The 13,376-nt window shown below is 39.0% G+C and overlaps 1 protein-coding gene across 1 annotated transcript in view; it reads left to right on the top strand.

The window, feature by feature from the left end:
* Window positions 1-13,376, top strand: part of LOC129775841 (carbohydrate sulfotransferase 1-like) — a 130,100-nt gene that overhangs the window by 98,765 nt on the left and 17,959 nt on the right. The window contains exon 3 of the mRNA XM_055780985.1: window positions 1,392-1,571. Coding sequence (XP_055636960.1) covers window positions 1,392-1,571 — 180 coding nt within the window. The remainder of the gene's footprint in view (window positions 1-1,391; window positions 1,572-13,376) is intronic.

The raw sequence follows: 13,376 nt of genomic DNA, 5'->3' as shown, positions 1-13,376 counted from the left end.
GGGATTGCTTGGAATTGTGGAAATGTTTTGAAACCTAATTAAAATCTAGGAATAAACTTCAGAACGATTATCATAAGAATTGCTCTAACATCACTTCTGAACTCAAATCTAAAAACTTCCTACGCTCCACAAAGTTTCTCCATGGGAAACTCTTTCGCTGTCCCGAAGGGGAACAAGCTAAGCGAGAGATAGCGCTTTATCGCTGCTCTATATTCCGCATCCATCAACTTTTGCTTGCAAATTTCAAACGACGTCTTAGTTTCCGGGGCGATCCTCATCTGCATTTGTCGCCTGTTTCCAGAGTCATGAAGACCGACATGGTTGCTGTATTGCAGCATAATGAAATAACGACTTGTTCAAGACAAAAGCGCACGATGCTATCGATGGCCCAAAGCTCTCTCGGTACTCTGCACTGTTTTGCCGGCAGACCATGGTCCTCCGCTGCTCCACCACTCCCTGGTGGGAAAGGAAACGAGTTATTGTATGCCGCACCGAAAGCATGTGAATGAATGGCACACGGATGACTTATTTCAAATAAATTGCAATAAGAAAAGTTTGCTCGCTAGCAGTAGCAAGGTGGCGCGAAAAAGGCTCCAAGTCGAAGCCGGGGAAAGTTTTCACCCACGCGAAGTCAAAATCCCCGTCGCACAGGCGACACTTTCTCGTTGCAATTAGATGCAGCACCGGCGCACCAAATTTTAATTTGTTATGCACTTTAGTCAGATTAATGAATGCTGCTTTATTTTGTTTTCAATTGGACATGGAATTTTAATTCTGCTGGTGCTGGAGCTGCCATGTTACTGAATCATTGAGAAAAAAACACTCCTTTGATTACAAAACCGCATAACACGCGCAGTATCACATATCAACCATTTATGTGGGAGTCCAGCCGAAACAATTATGTAAATTCTATTAACTAATGTGGCAGTCGTTTAAATTACGCTTCGTTCAAGTTGATTCCCAAACGTGTCGCAATTTTCCGCCATCCACTGAGAGCAGTATGGTGTATTTTCAAAGTCAGCATTCAATCCGTCGCTTTGGTCGACAGCGAGAGCTATGTGAAAATCGAAAAAAACAGACAATTGCCCCATAGTCGCACATGACGACGAGACCAACAACAGTAATAATTATACACAATAGCTTTCCCACACGTTAACTGACGAAATAGTTTTTTTTTTCTAGGACCAATAAATATTTGTCACATGGCTACATCTGGTTTAATTCGTACCGAATTGCACCACACTTCCTGTGTACTCTAGTCTGTGATCTGATCAATGTTCATCCACTACATATTGCCACATAATTAAATAACATATCCCATGCATCGTCGTATTTTTCTGTTACCGAATTGAAATTCTAATCAAATGATGTGTACTTTCTCTCGTTTACAGTCTGAACGTACGCGTGATCCTGTTGATTCGGGATCCCCGAGGGTCGCTTCAATCCCGCAAACATCGCGTGTGGTGCCCTGGCCGACCGGATTGCGACCATCCACCAACCGTGTGCAACGATATGCAGCTCGATTACGAGGCGGCTGTCGAGCTGACAAAGCTCTATCCCACAAGGTTCCGGTAAGAGTTCTTTTTTGTATGGCCTGACAGGGAACATTATTCGGTTGATGTTAACAGCTATATGGTACATGTACATGTTCAACCTGGAACAAAACTAGAGCTATGCATACGTAAAAGAATTACTTTCGTTCGTTGCCGAAGCTTAGCCTGGCACGGTTACATAATCAACGAAACAACACTAACGAAGCCGAAAGACATAAAACTCCTGACGGGGGCATGCAGCACAATTTCATTAGCAGTCATGACTCATCGACTTCGAATCGTATGCTACACACGTGGCGGGGCAAGCGAAATGATGCCAGCTCAAACCAAACACTTTTGCTATCTAGGGGAAATGGGGGTAAGACGGTCATGTTAAGAAGAACTTCAACTGTATCTTTGGAAACTCATGTTTTCCAAAAGTCAAAACAGTTTCTGACAGTAGTGACACTGGTTTTCGAAACAACTGGCCAAATATATATATATATATATATATATATATATATATATATATATATATATATATATATATATATATATATATATATATATATATATATATATATATATATATATATATATATATATATATATATAATATAAAAATGGATTTCTGACTGTCTGTCTGATTCTTATGGACTCGGAAACTACTGAACCGATCAACATGAAAATTGGTATGCAGGGGTTTTTGGGACCGGGGAAGGTTTTCGTGATAGTTTGAGACCCCTCCCCCCTCTCTAAGGGCGGGCTGCCATACAAATTAAACACATATTTCTACATTACTCCAGAATTATTCAAGCAAATACAACCAAATTAGGCATATTGAGGTTTTAGAGTGCAATAAATGTTTTTGTGGCGGTTAGACTCTCCACCCCCCTCTCTAAAGGGGGGCTGCCATACAAATGAAACACAAATTTCTGCATTACTCGAGAAGTAATCAAGCAAATGAAACCAAATTTAGCATGTGGAGGTTTTAGGGTGCAATAAATGTTTCTATGACGGCTAGACTCTCCACCCCCCCCCCCCCCTCTGCATCACCAAAGGGGGGGGGGGTTAGGGTAGGTGTCTGCCATACAAACGAAACACGAATCTCTGCATTACTCGAGAAATAATCAAGCAAATGAAACTAAATTTGGCATGTGGAGGTTTTAGGGTGTAATAAATGTTTTTACGGTGGTTGGATACTCCTTCCTCTTCTCTAAGGGGGGCTGCCATAAAAATGAAACACAAATTTCTGCATTACTCAGGAATTAATCAAGCAAATGGAACCAAATTGGGCATATTGAGGTTTTAGAGTGTACTAAATGTTGCTATGATGGTTAAACCATCCACCCCCTCTCTAAGGGGGGGGGGGGGGTGACTGTCATACAAATGAAACACAAATTCCCGAATTACTCGAAAATAAATCAAGCAAACAAAACCAAATTTGGCATGTGGAGGTTTTAGGGTGCAATAAATATTTTTATGGTTGTTAGACACTCCTCCCACTCTCTAAGGGTGGGCTGTCATACAAATGAAACACAAATTTCTACATAACTCGAAAACTAATCAAGCACAATTTGGGATGTGAAGGTTTTTGGGTATAAGAAATGTTTCTATAATGGTATGACACCCCTCCCTTCTTTGGAATGGAGAGAGGGTCCCATAAAAATATTACACATATTTCAACCAAAAATATTCCAACCAAACATGACAATTGAAAATTTTCGGAAAACTCTGAAGGAGAAAGGGAAAATTAGATTCTTATATGTTCTACAATTACATAGTGACAAGTTCTGTTAGTCCATTTGTCCATTTGATGTTTGCGCTAACGAAATTGATTTTTATTCGAAACTGGAAATGGATTTTAATGTGATGAAGGAAGGAAGGAATTGTCCGATTTAGGGCTGTCTTTATTCTATTATATTTTCTGTATAAAACATTTATTCCATGTAACGGAGAAACATGTTATTTGCAAGTGGTTGAAAAATCTTGAACAAGAAATGTGTCTGAAAATAATCTGATATTATAATGATGAGTTTTGTTAGAAATACTAGGAATTTTACAGTAAAAGGTGAATTCAACGGGGTCGAATAGAAGATCAATCAATGAAGAGCTCTGCGATTGGACCCATGAACTTGCTCATAGTAAGAAAACGTGAATGTTTGAAGGTATTGAAAACAAAAAACAAATTTTGGGCGGGACGAAGTTTGCCGGGTCAGCTAGTGTTTTATGAAAATGTGTTCTTCAGTTTTTTTACTGAAATTAAAACAAACCGAGAAGTAGAACATTTTTATCGATGCGGGTATAATGGACATATAGTGGGGTAATATGGACAGGTTCATAATATACGAAGCCTAAAAGTTTATCGCTTGCGAGAGGAAAAATTTCGCTCTCTCTCAGTGTTTGTGTGTCCAGTAACTGAAATAGAACAAAAAGAGAAAGCAATATAAAAAAGAGTTGAATATTCTCCTCTTCACTCACATGCGTTGGATGTGATTATGGATGTGACTATCCATTTCAACCCCACCAGTGCAATTATTTCAATAATTTAAATTTACGTCGTAAGTGAATGAACTTTTCCGTACATACCTAATGTCACTTCTCTGTCAACTCACAAACCAAAATATAACCATCAGCGAACTCGATTTTGCAACCAAACCACTCAAAATGCGTAATATCGAAGCCGCAAAAATTACATCCACACTCGGAATCATGTTTGATTTTCGGTTTTTGTTTCACTATTCCACTTTTGATCAGTATTCATTGTCATAGGATGGTTTAAATATTGTAGAATAGCATGTAAAAAAAATGTATTTTTCAACAGAAATTTGAAATTCATAATGGAACTATACAAATCAACCACCTGTCCATTATACCCCCACTGTCCGTCGTACTCGCGGTTCCCCTACTAGAACTATGCGGGAACCAATCTCGCGTATATATGCATGCAGAAGAAAGAAAAGGAGATTAACCAAAAGCTCATAAGTCCGATCTATTATCTATTCCTAACACGCACGCGAGTTTGCAATGCGAAAGTGAAAGGGAATTAATCTGTTGAACGATTTCCTTTTGGCCCGGTACGCTAGGCATCGGAACGAAATAACGTAAAACTCCGAAACAATTTTGTTTAGTTCGCTGTATTTTTTTCACTTTGCCTTTTACTATGCCCTAATACTTTTGTTTTTTCTCGGTCTTAGATTGGAGCCTCTGAGACCAATAAAAAAAAAACAAAAATAAAACGTATTATCTGTTTCTACTGTCATGTCATTCACGCCAATGGAGCCAAATATTCACAAGCTTGTTCTTAACCCTTTCGTTACGAGCGACGTCTATAGACGAAATCCGCGCGACGAGCTGTGTGTACGAGCGTCGTCTTTAGACGACATGAAATTCATACTGCTCTTCGATCACACCAGCGCGATGTGCATACTTTTCGGCGCAGTGCTCCGTACAGGGGTAGCACTTTGACGGAGTACACTGCCGTGATGAAGGGGTTAATCGACAAAATGACTCAAGTGCATGCGCGTAATATTGGACCAAGATAGCAATATAAGAACTGCCATATGAATGAAACACAAATTTCTGCATAACTCGAGAACTAATCAAGCAAATGGAACCAAATTTGGCAATTTTGGAAGTTTTAGGGAGCAATAAATGTTTTTCGTAGGGGGTCTTCGTAGCCTAATAGGTTGCGTGTCCGCTACTAAGCGAACGATCATGAGCTAATAACTCAGGGCCCCTCAACTGACCATCTTTGTGTGTTATTCTAGCTACTACGTCCACGCAACAATCATCATGTGTCGGTAATCCCAGTCCCTTACCGCTCACATTACGATCTGCTGCATCGGTAATTGGTGCTAATTCTAACACAGCAATGGAAGCCTCATATCAGCAGTCCCGTTATGAACAGTCCAACTGTGAACATTCGAACAATAGGAATATTCTAACGCCGAAAAAGGCGGCATGTGTTGTGTATCGATAGAATTGGAATATTCTTAGGCCTAAACAGCTACTGTGTTATACATAAAAAAAACAAATGATTATCGATGGATAGGAATCTTAAGCCTAAATAATATACAACAATAGTTATCTTAACATAAAAATGTGTACGAATAAATTCGGCTCTGTGACAGCTGAATTGCTAAATGAGCCTAATAAACGGATGGGATAAAAAAAAATGTGTTTATGGTAGTTTAACACTCCTTTACCTTTCTAAAGAGAGGGCGGGGTTGTGTTGGAAGTTGCTGTACAACCCGAGAACCAATCAAACAAATGGAATCAAACTTGGCCTACAGATCAAACGTAAATTTCTGCGTAACTCGAGAATTAATCAAGCAAATGAAACCAAATTTGGCATGTGGAGGTTTTAGGAGACAAAAAACGTTTCTTAAGTGATTTGACGTTCCTCTCAGTCTACATGGGTTGCGCTGAATAACTCGAGAACTAATCAAGCAAATGGAATTAAACTTGGCATATAGAGGTTTTAGGGATCGATTAACGTTTCTATGGTGGTTCGACACTCTTCCCCTCTCTCTAAGGGGAGGCTGCCATACAAATGAAACACAAATTCCTGCATAACTTGAGAACTAATAAAGCAAATAGAGCCAAATTTGGAATGTGAGGGTTTTTGGGTACGAGAAATGTTCCTATGATGGTAGGACCCCTTCCTTCTCTGGAATGGAGAGAGGGTTCCATAAAAATAATACACATATTCCAACCAAACATGACAATTGAAAATTTTCTGAAAGGAAAGGAAAATGTCTGAAGGAAAATGGGAAAGTTCGAAAAATTCAATTCGCATGTGTTCTACAATTACATATTGACGAGCGTTGTTAGTCCATTTGATGTTTGCGGTAACGAAATTGATCTTCGTTCGAAAGTGGAAATGGAATTTAATGTGATAAAGTGATAAATATAAAAAATGGATCGCCGAATGTGTTGATGAGAGCAAAACTCGAGAAAGGAATTGTCCGATTTAGGTCTGTCTTTATTCTATCATATTTTCTGTATCAAACATTTATTTCATGTAACGGAGAAACATGTTATTTGCAAGTGGATGAAAAATCTTGCACGAGAATTGTGTCTGAGAATAATTTGATATTATAATGTCAAGTTTTGGTGGAGTACTGAAATTTTATAGTAAAAAATAATTTTTAAGGGTAGATTAGAAGATCAATCAATGAACAATTCTACGATTGGACCCATGAACGTGCGCTCAGTAAGAAATGTGATAACGAAAAATAAATTGTGGGCGGAACGAAGTTTGCCGGGTCAGCTAGTGATTCATATAAAATTTCAGATGATTTTGTTGGAATTGAACAAAGTTTTAAAATATGAAATTAACTTTCGCCGTCAAATATTTACTCTTTTTGAAGAAAGGGGTAATTACCATGATTTGCCTGTACCACTGCCAATCCTAATAACTATTCTTAATAGAAGCGAAAAATCATGTATATTGGAATATTTTCTATTATTAAAACCTATTAAAAGTGTTTAGTACAGGAAAACCTGCTATTGTGCGGTTTTTTTGTGCGACGATTTGTGCAATTTTTTTTGTGCGGTAAATTAAAATAAGCATATTTGGCGAAGTTATCGTCCATTTAGTTTTTTTTTCGATGGTTTATATGGATTTCAGTGCGAAAAAAGCAAATTTGCGTCTAAATTATTCACTTCTCAAATCATTCCCATCCATCCATCAAATGCTCTAAGTTGCGCATGACATGATTTCTAATAGCAATAAGTTTCACAAGCAAATAAAAGCACAACATAGCCACACGCAACCAAAAAGTCAAACTGTCCCATCCCGAAGAAAGGAAACAGAAAGAAATCAAACGGTGAATGGCGTGGGTTTGAGTTATTTTCTTTAGGGGAACCCTATTAATGCGGTCTCTATCTACCGCACCAAAAAAGTTTATTTCAAATTGTGTACCGAACGATTTTTTAAAGCTACTGGTGAAGTATTGTACGACTTTTTTTTACTACGGTCCCTATCCCCCGCACAAAAAAAGGTTTACCTGTACGTGTTTAGAAAAAAATGTAGATTTGGAAAGTCTAGAAAAAATCTCATACCCGAACGAGAGAATATAACAGAGCTCGCGACGGATGAAGACAGAAGTAACAAGAATCATTTGAAAAGTCCGTGCAATGTCAAAGAAGTAGCACTATTAGCGCATATCGAGGTCAAATCCCTCGTTCTGATTGGCCCAATTTGTGCTCCTCAAGTTGTACCGATCAAAAGGAGCAACTAGAGTAACAGCGAAACATAATTTTATTACATCAATACCATTGCGAACACAATCGTAGCTATCCACCGTGCATATAATTCTTTTCAAGGGGGATAAGTAAAATAGAGAAGGGAAATATTGCGACGCAAGGTCCACCCCTGTGTGGTTCTCTTATCAGTCAGTATGCGTATATTTGGAACCGCAGTCATTTTCTAGCCGGGAAGGAGGTAACACAACTAACAATCAGAATCAGTCATCCGCTAGCGCAAATTTCATCAAATCAGCTAGCGACCGGACAATAATGGCGGTTCGATGAAAAAATAGAACGTACCGCATCGCATCTATGATTTTGTGTGTTCATAATGACGGTGGTGGTTCAAATATATAATCGCCTGCCGTGTTTTTGTAGGTGTCCAGAAGAAGAGTGAGTTCTAAGCTTGTGTCTTGTTTTCGTGAGAACAATAATGAATAATGAATCTATGTTCAGCTGCTTCCACATAACCAGGGTCCTTTTCAGGGCCTCCAACGCTATCACTAAAGAGTTATTTCAAAACGTTCGATGAGCTCTAACGTAATATCCGATGCTGGATTGTTCAATGCTTGTGTTAATTTAGTGGGTTTTTGGGACGATTGATGTTTTTCTCCGATCGATTAATCAATTTTTGCGAATTCATGCATTGTTTCGGGTATGAAATTCAAGGATGTGAAGAAAGAATTTTACAGCGACGAGAGTTGTTTTCTTCGGTTGAAAACAGAAGGTGAAAATTCGTTCCGCTGCGGTTACTTTTGCTCACCCCCACTACTTAACCGAATCGGTTCAGATTTTCTGTTTCCATTGCATAATGGTCCAGGAGATGTATTTAAGTGGAAATTAGCATTAAGAGCTCGACAGTTAAAGGGTGTGTCACATCAAATTGCATCACGGAAAAAACGCTGTAGAAATTTAATTTTTAGGAATTATATCTTCAGCTTTCTCTTATAATCAGATAAGAGTGTATAGATCACGTTGGCCATGCTTCACTGTCAATTTTTCGTAAATTTGGAAAAATGTCGTCGAACGAAAAAGAGCGTCGTGAATTAATCCTGTGCACTCATTTCGAGAATCCGGAGTTGTCACATCGGGATATCGGTATGATGCTGGGAATCGTCCAATCCACGGTCAGCAGAGTACTAAAACGATACTTCGAGAACCTAACCATCGACCGGAAGGTGAAGAACGGCAAAAATGGATGCTCCGTCAGTGAAAAAGATCACAAGCGCGTTGTTAAGCAGTTTAGACGTGATCCGAGAAGTTCGGTCCGGGATGTCGCCAATAAGCTGAATTTGTCAAGTTCATTCGTCCAGCGGACCAAGCAGCGGGAGGGCCTGCGTACATACAAGGTTCAGAAGGCTCCTAACCGCGACGAAAGGCAAAACATGGTGGGGAAGACGCGAGCCCGGAAACTGTACACCGAAATGCTGACGAAGCCGCATTGCCTGGTAATGGACGACGAAACCTACGTCAAAGCGGACTTTCGTGAGCTGCCGGGCCTGTTGTTCTTCTCCGCAGAGGACAAAATCAGCGTTCCGGAGGAGATTCGCAAGCAGAAACTATCCAAGTTTGCCAAAAAGTACATGGTGTGGCAAGCGATCTGCTCTTGTGGAAAGCGGAGCGCCCCCTCCGTGATGACCGGCACGGTAAACGGGCAGGTTTACCTTAAGGAGTGCCTACAGAGGCGCTTACTACCACTATTGAAGCAGCACGAGAGCCCGACCATCTTCTGGTCGGATCTCCCTTCGTGCCACTATTCAAAGGACGTGTTGGAGTGGTACGAAGCCAACGGGGTCACCTTCGTGCCAAAGGAAATGAACCCGCCCAACGCGCCGGAGCTTCGCCCAATAGAGAAATATTGGGCGATTATGAAGCAGGCCCTCCGGAAGAACCCAAAAGTTGTCAAATCGGAGGCGGACTTCAAAAGAAAATGGATTTCTGTTAAAAAAAAACTACAACCTGACGTTGTACAGAACCTTATGGACGGGGTAAAGAGGAAGGTGCGAGCATACGGGCTTGGGCTCGAAGTATGAAAAAAAGAAAATGCCAAAAGTTGTTTAATAGTTTTTATTTTACTGTCTAAAATTTTCAAAAGGATCGGTCTACTGGGCGAATTTCTACAGCGTTTTTCCCGTGATGCAATTTGATGTGACACACCCTTTATTCTCTAGACAAAAACTGTCTTCGACAAAGTTTTTACATATGATAGAGCGCTCATTTTTGTGTTATCGGAAATAGGGTGACCAAAATTGTCAATGAAATAAGAAATCTAACTTTCTTATCTTTATAGATAGAGGTAAACATAGTTCGACAATGTTGTAGTCCTAGTTATTTGAGACATCTTTGTAGAACAAAGTTTTTTTTTCTATCTCTTGAAATAACCGAAAAAAACAGGAAGTGGGTTATATCTATGGTATAACCGCAAGGGTGACGTAGGACTATCGTTGATTTAGAGATCATTTGTTTGAAGTTGAATCTAAATCCATTCTGAATGAATGAATAAATGAATATTTGGGGGGCTTCGAAAACGAGAGCGTTACGTTGGAGGCACAAGGTTTAATGCATCCAATATAGGATACGAAAAACCTTGTTCTGAAGAATAGTCTTCAAAAGCTTTCCTGCTAACTGCACTTGATTGACAAATCACAAAACCAAAGGTATTATATGGATATTTTATGGATAGAAAACATTAAAATAAACTCTTTCGCTTGAATGTAATTTTCAATTCCAAGGGGAACTGGCAGATTATTTTCCAGCAACGATTAGATATTTCCACATTTTCCTCGATACTGGAAGCCCACCAGTAGTTAATACTAACTCGATAACCACCTGTTAATAGCACTTGATTGAAACATATTTGGTCACAGTGTTACATGGATAGAAAACATTAAAATAAACTCTTTCACATGAATGTATTTTTAAATTCCCAGAGGAACTGGCAGATTATTTTCCAGCAATGATTAGATCTTTCCGGAACTTTCTCGATGCTGAATGGCATCCAAACGGAAAGAATTCCGCGCGTGTATGTGTCGATCCTTCGCCGTCCACGTCTTCCAGCACGTTAGGCAACGATGTTGTCTTGTCGATGTCCTCACGAAAAATAAATGCGTCTCACCACCAGAATATCGCTTAAGTATGTTTTGTGTGTGTGATTGAATCGAGAGAAGGTGTGGTTTACGATGGCAATTTGGAAGGCAAACTAGAGGGGAATGAACTCTCTGAGCTCGAAACTTTCGGCGACTGAGCAGTAATCGATTGCGTGCGCATACAATATTGGATACGGAAATATCCTACTGATGGGCAAGAATAATTTTCAGGAGCTTTCCTGCTAATTACACTTAGTTGAAAAATTACAAAATCAAATGTATTTGGTCACTGTGTTATATGGTTAGAAAACATTAAAAAAACTCATTCACATGAATGTATTTTTAAATTCCCAGAGGAACTGGCAGATTATTTTCCAGAAATGATTAGATCTTTCCGGAACTTTCTCGATGTTGAATGGCATCCAAACGGAAATAATTCCACGCGTGTATGTGTGTGTAGCGATGTCTTCCCGGGGAACCGTTTGTGGCATCACTCTCTTCCTGATGGATTCCCTTCTGGCCTAAGGTGCACAAACAGGCTCTTGGTGACACCGTTCATCCGCGCTTTCATGATAAACACGAAGAGCTTCACCACAACAGCGACAACATGCTCCAATCGCTGTTCAATTAGAACTGAGTGGATTTCCGAGCGGCGCTCGCTTATATACCGATTGGTGATTTCAATAGCCTGTTTTGAGAACAATTTTAAGGCTATTGAAACAAGTTTTTGGATCAAAAAGTAACAAGTATATAACGCGTAGACATATTTTTTTTTACCCTCCACTGACCCCCACACCAATGTGCTCAGCAGAGCCCTGGTAGTGGACACTTACTATCATTTATAAAAAAATAAAAAATAAACGCGGAGAGTATAATTACAGACAAAGAAACAGTAAAATCCCAGTGGAACATAGTTCCTTTGAAGGGATTCACGAAAAAATACAAAACAAAATTTAACAATGATAACGTTTGACAATTACTAAAACATAGAAGAAAAAAAATAGAACTTCATGGTTAGATGATTGGCACACTTGAAGGAAATATTCGCTTACGTTCCTGTTTATATATTGTTTAAGCTTACTTTTAAAAATATTGCTGTTAGTTATGGACTTCAAGTCGTTAGGAAGTGTATTAAACTTTGATGGACCGTAGTTTACAATATGTGTAAGACCCAAGTTCGTGCATGCTCTGCTTCTCATTAGTTCATTGGCATTTTTAGTTTTGTGATGGTTAACTCGAGTCGAAAAATTTATGTTGTGGTGAAATTTGCTATTGTGTAAGGTATTATGTACAAACATGATTGTTTGTGAATCACACAAGCCTAAAATTGGAATGATTCTGTGTTGTATACTAGTATAGAGCGCATCTGTCGGATGTAAGAAATGTAGATTAAAGATTATTTTTACACATCTATTCTGCAATGTTTGTATTTTTTATGTTTTGACTTAGCAGCATGACCCCAGATAATTATTAGATATTGAAAAATGGAATGAATACATGCGTAATCAAATCGCAACAACGCATCTTTGGGAACGAAACCTCGTACTCTTTTCATGAGACCATATAAAGTTGAAACTTTACTCGATACGTGGTTTATGTGGGTGTCCCAAGAGAGACGTGAGTCTAGATGTAGCCCTAAGTATTTGAATGATGCGACTTTTTCAATTGTTAGGCTACAGACAGACGGATCAGGATGTTGGAAGATTTTTCTGCATGGCGAATGAAAAACCATATACTTTGTTTTGGTAAGATTGACAGTAAGATAATTACCGTTGAAGTATTCAATTAGTAACGCTAAATCTGCTTCCATGTCTGCTACTATGGATTGAGTATTATGGCGAGGATAGAATAAAGCCGAAACATCCGCAAATAGTCTTGGTGTACCATGAAGCTTTAGGTTTCCTAGGTCATTGATATAGATTAAGAAAAGCAAAGGACCTATGTTACTTCCCTGGGGAACTTCTATGTCAATTGGGCGCAAGCTACTGCGAACACCGTTGATTATAACGAATTGTTCTCGATCACATAGATAGCTTTTTATCAGATCATTGGTAACTCCTCTAATCCCGTATTGATACAGTTTTTTCAGAAGAACTTCATGGTTCAGGGTGTCGAAAGCTTTTTTAAGATCTTTTTTAAGATTTTTTTATCTTTCGAATGAAGTGTTTATCATACCATTTCGTTCAGTTGTTTAGGAGCTATTAACGCTTAAAAACTCGGTCTCCGGCGTAACGCTTTCGGTTTCGAAACTTTGATTTTACACACCGGTATAGAAATGAAAGACGTAGTCCTATGTCAAAAAGGCACTATTTTTTTTAAAATTACGTTAAGATTAGCATGAAAAAAAAACTCTTTTTTATACTAGCTCACCCGGCAAACTTCGTCCCGCCCAAAATCTGTTTTTTGTTATCAATACCTACAATATTCACGTTTTCTTACTAAGCGCAAGTTCATGAGTCCAATCGCAGAACTGTTCATTGATTGAACTTCTAATCGACCCCGT

The sequence above is a fragment of the Toxorhynchites rutilus genome, chromosome 3, assembly GCF_029784135.1.
Source record: "Toxorhynchites rutilus septentrionalis strain SRP chromosome 3, ASM2978413v1, whole genome shotgun sequence".
Taxonomy (NCBI): Eukaryota; Metazoa; Arthropoda; class Insecta; order Diptera; family Culicidae; genus Toxorhynchites; species Toxorhynchites rutilus.
Note: the sequence above shows the minus strand (reverse complement) of the source record. Positions and strands in the feature narration are given on the sequence as shown.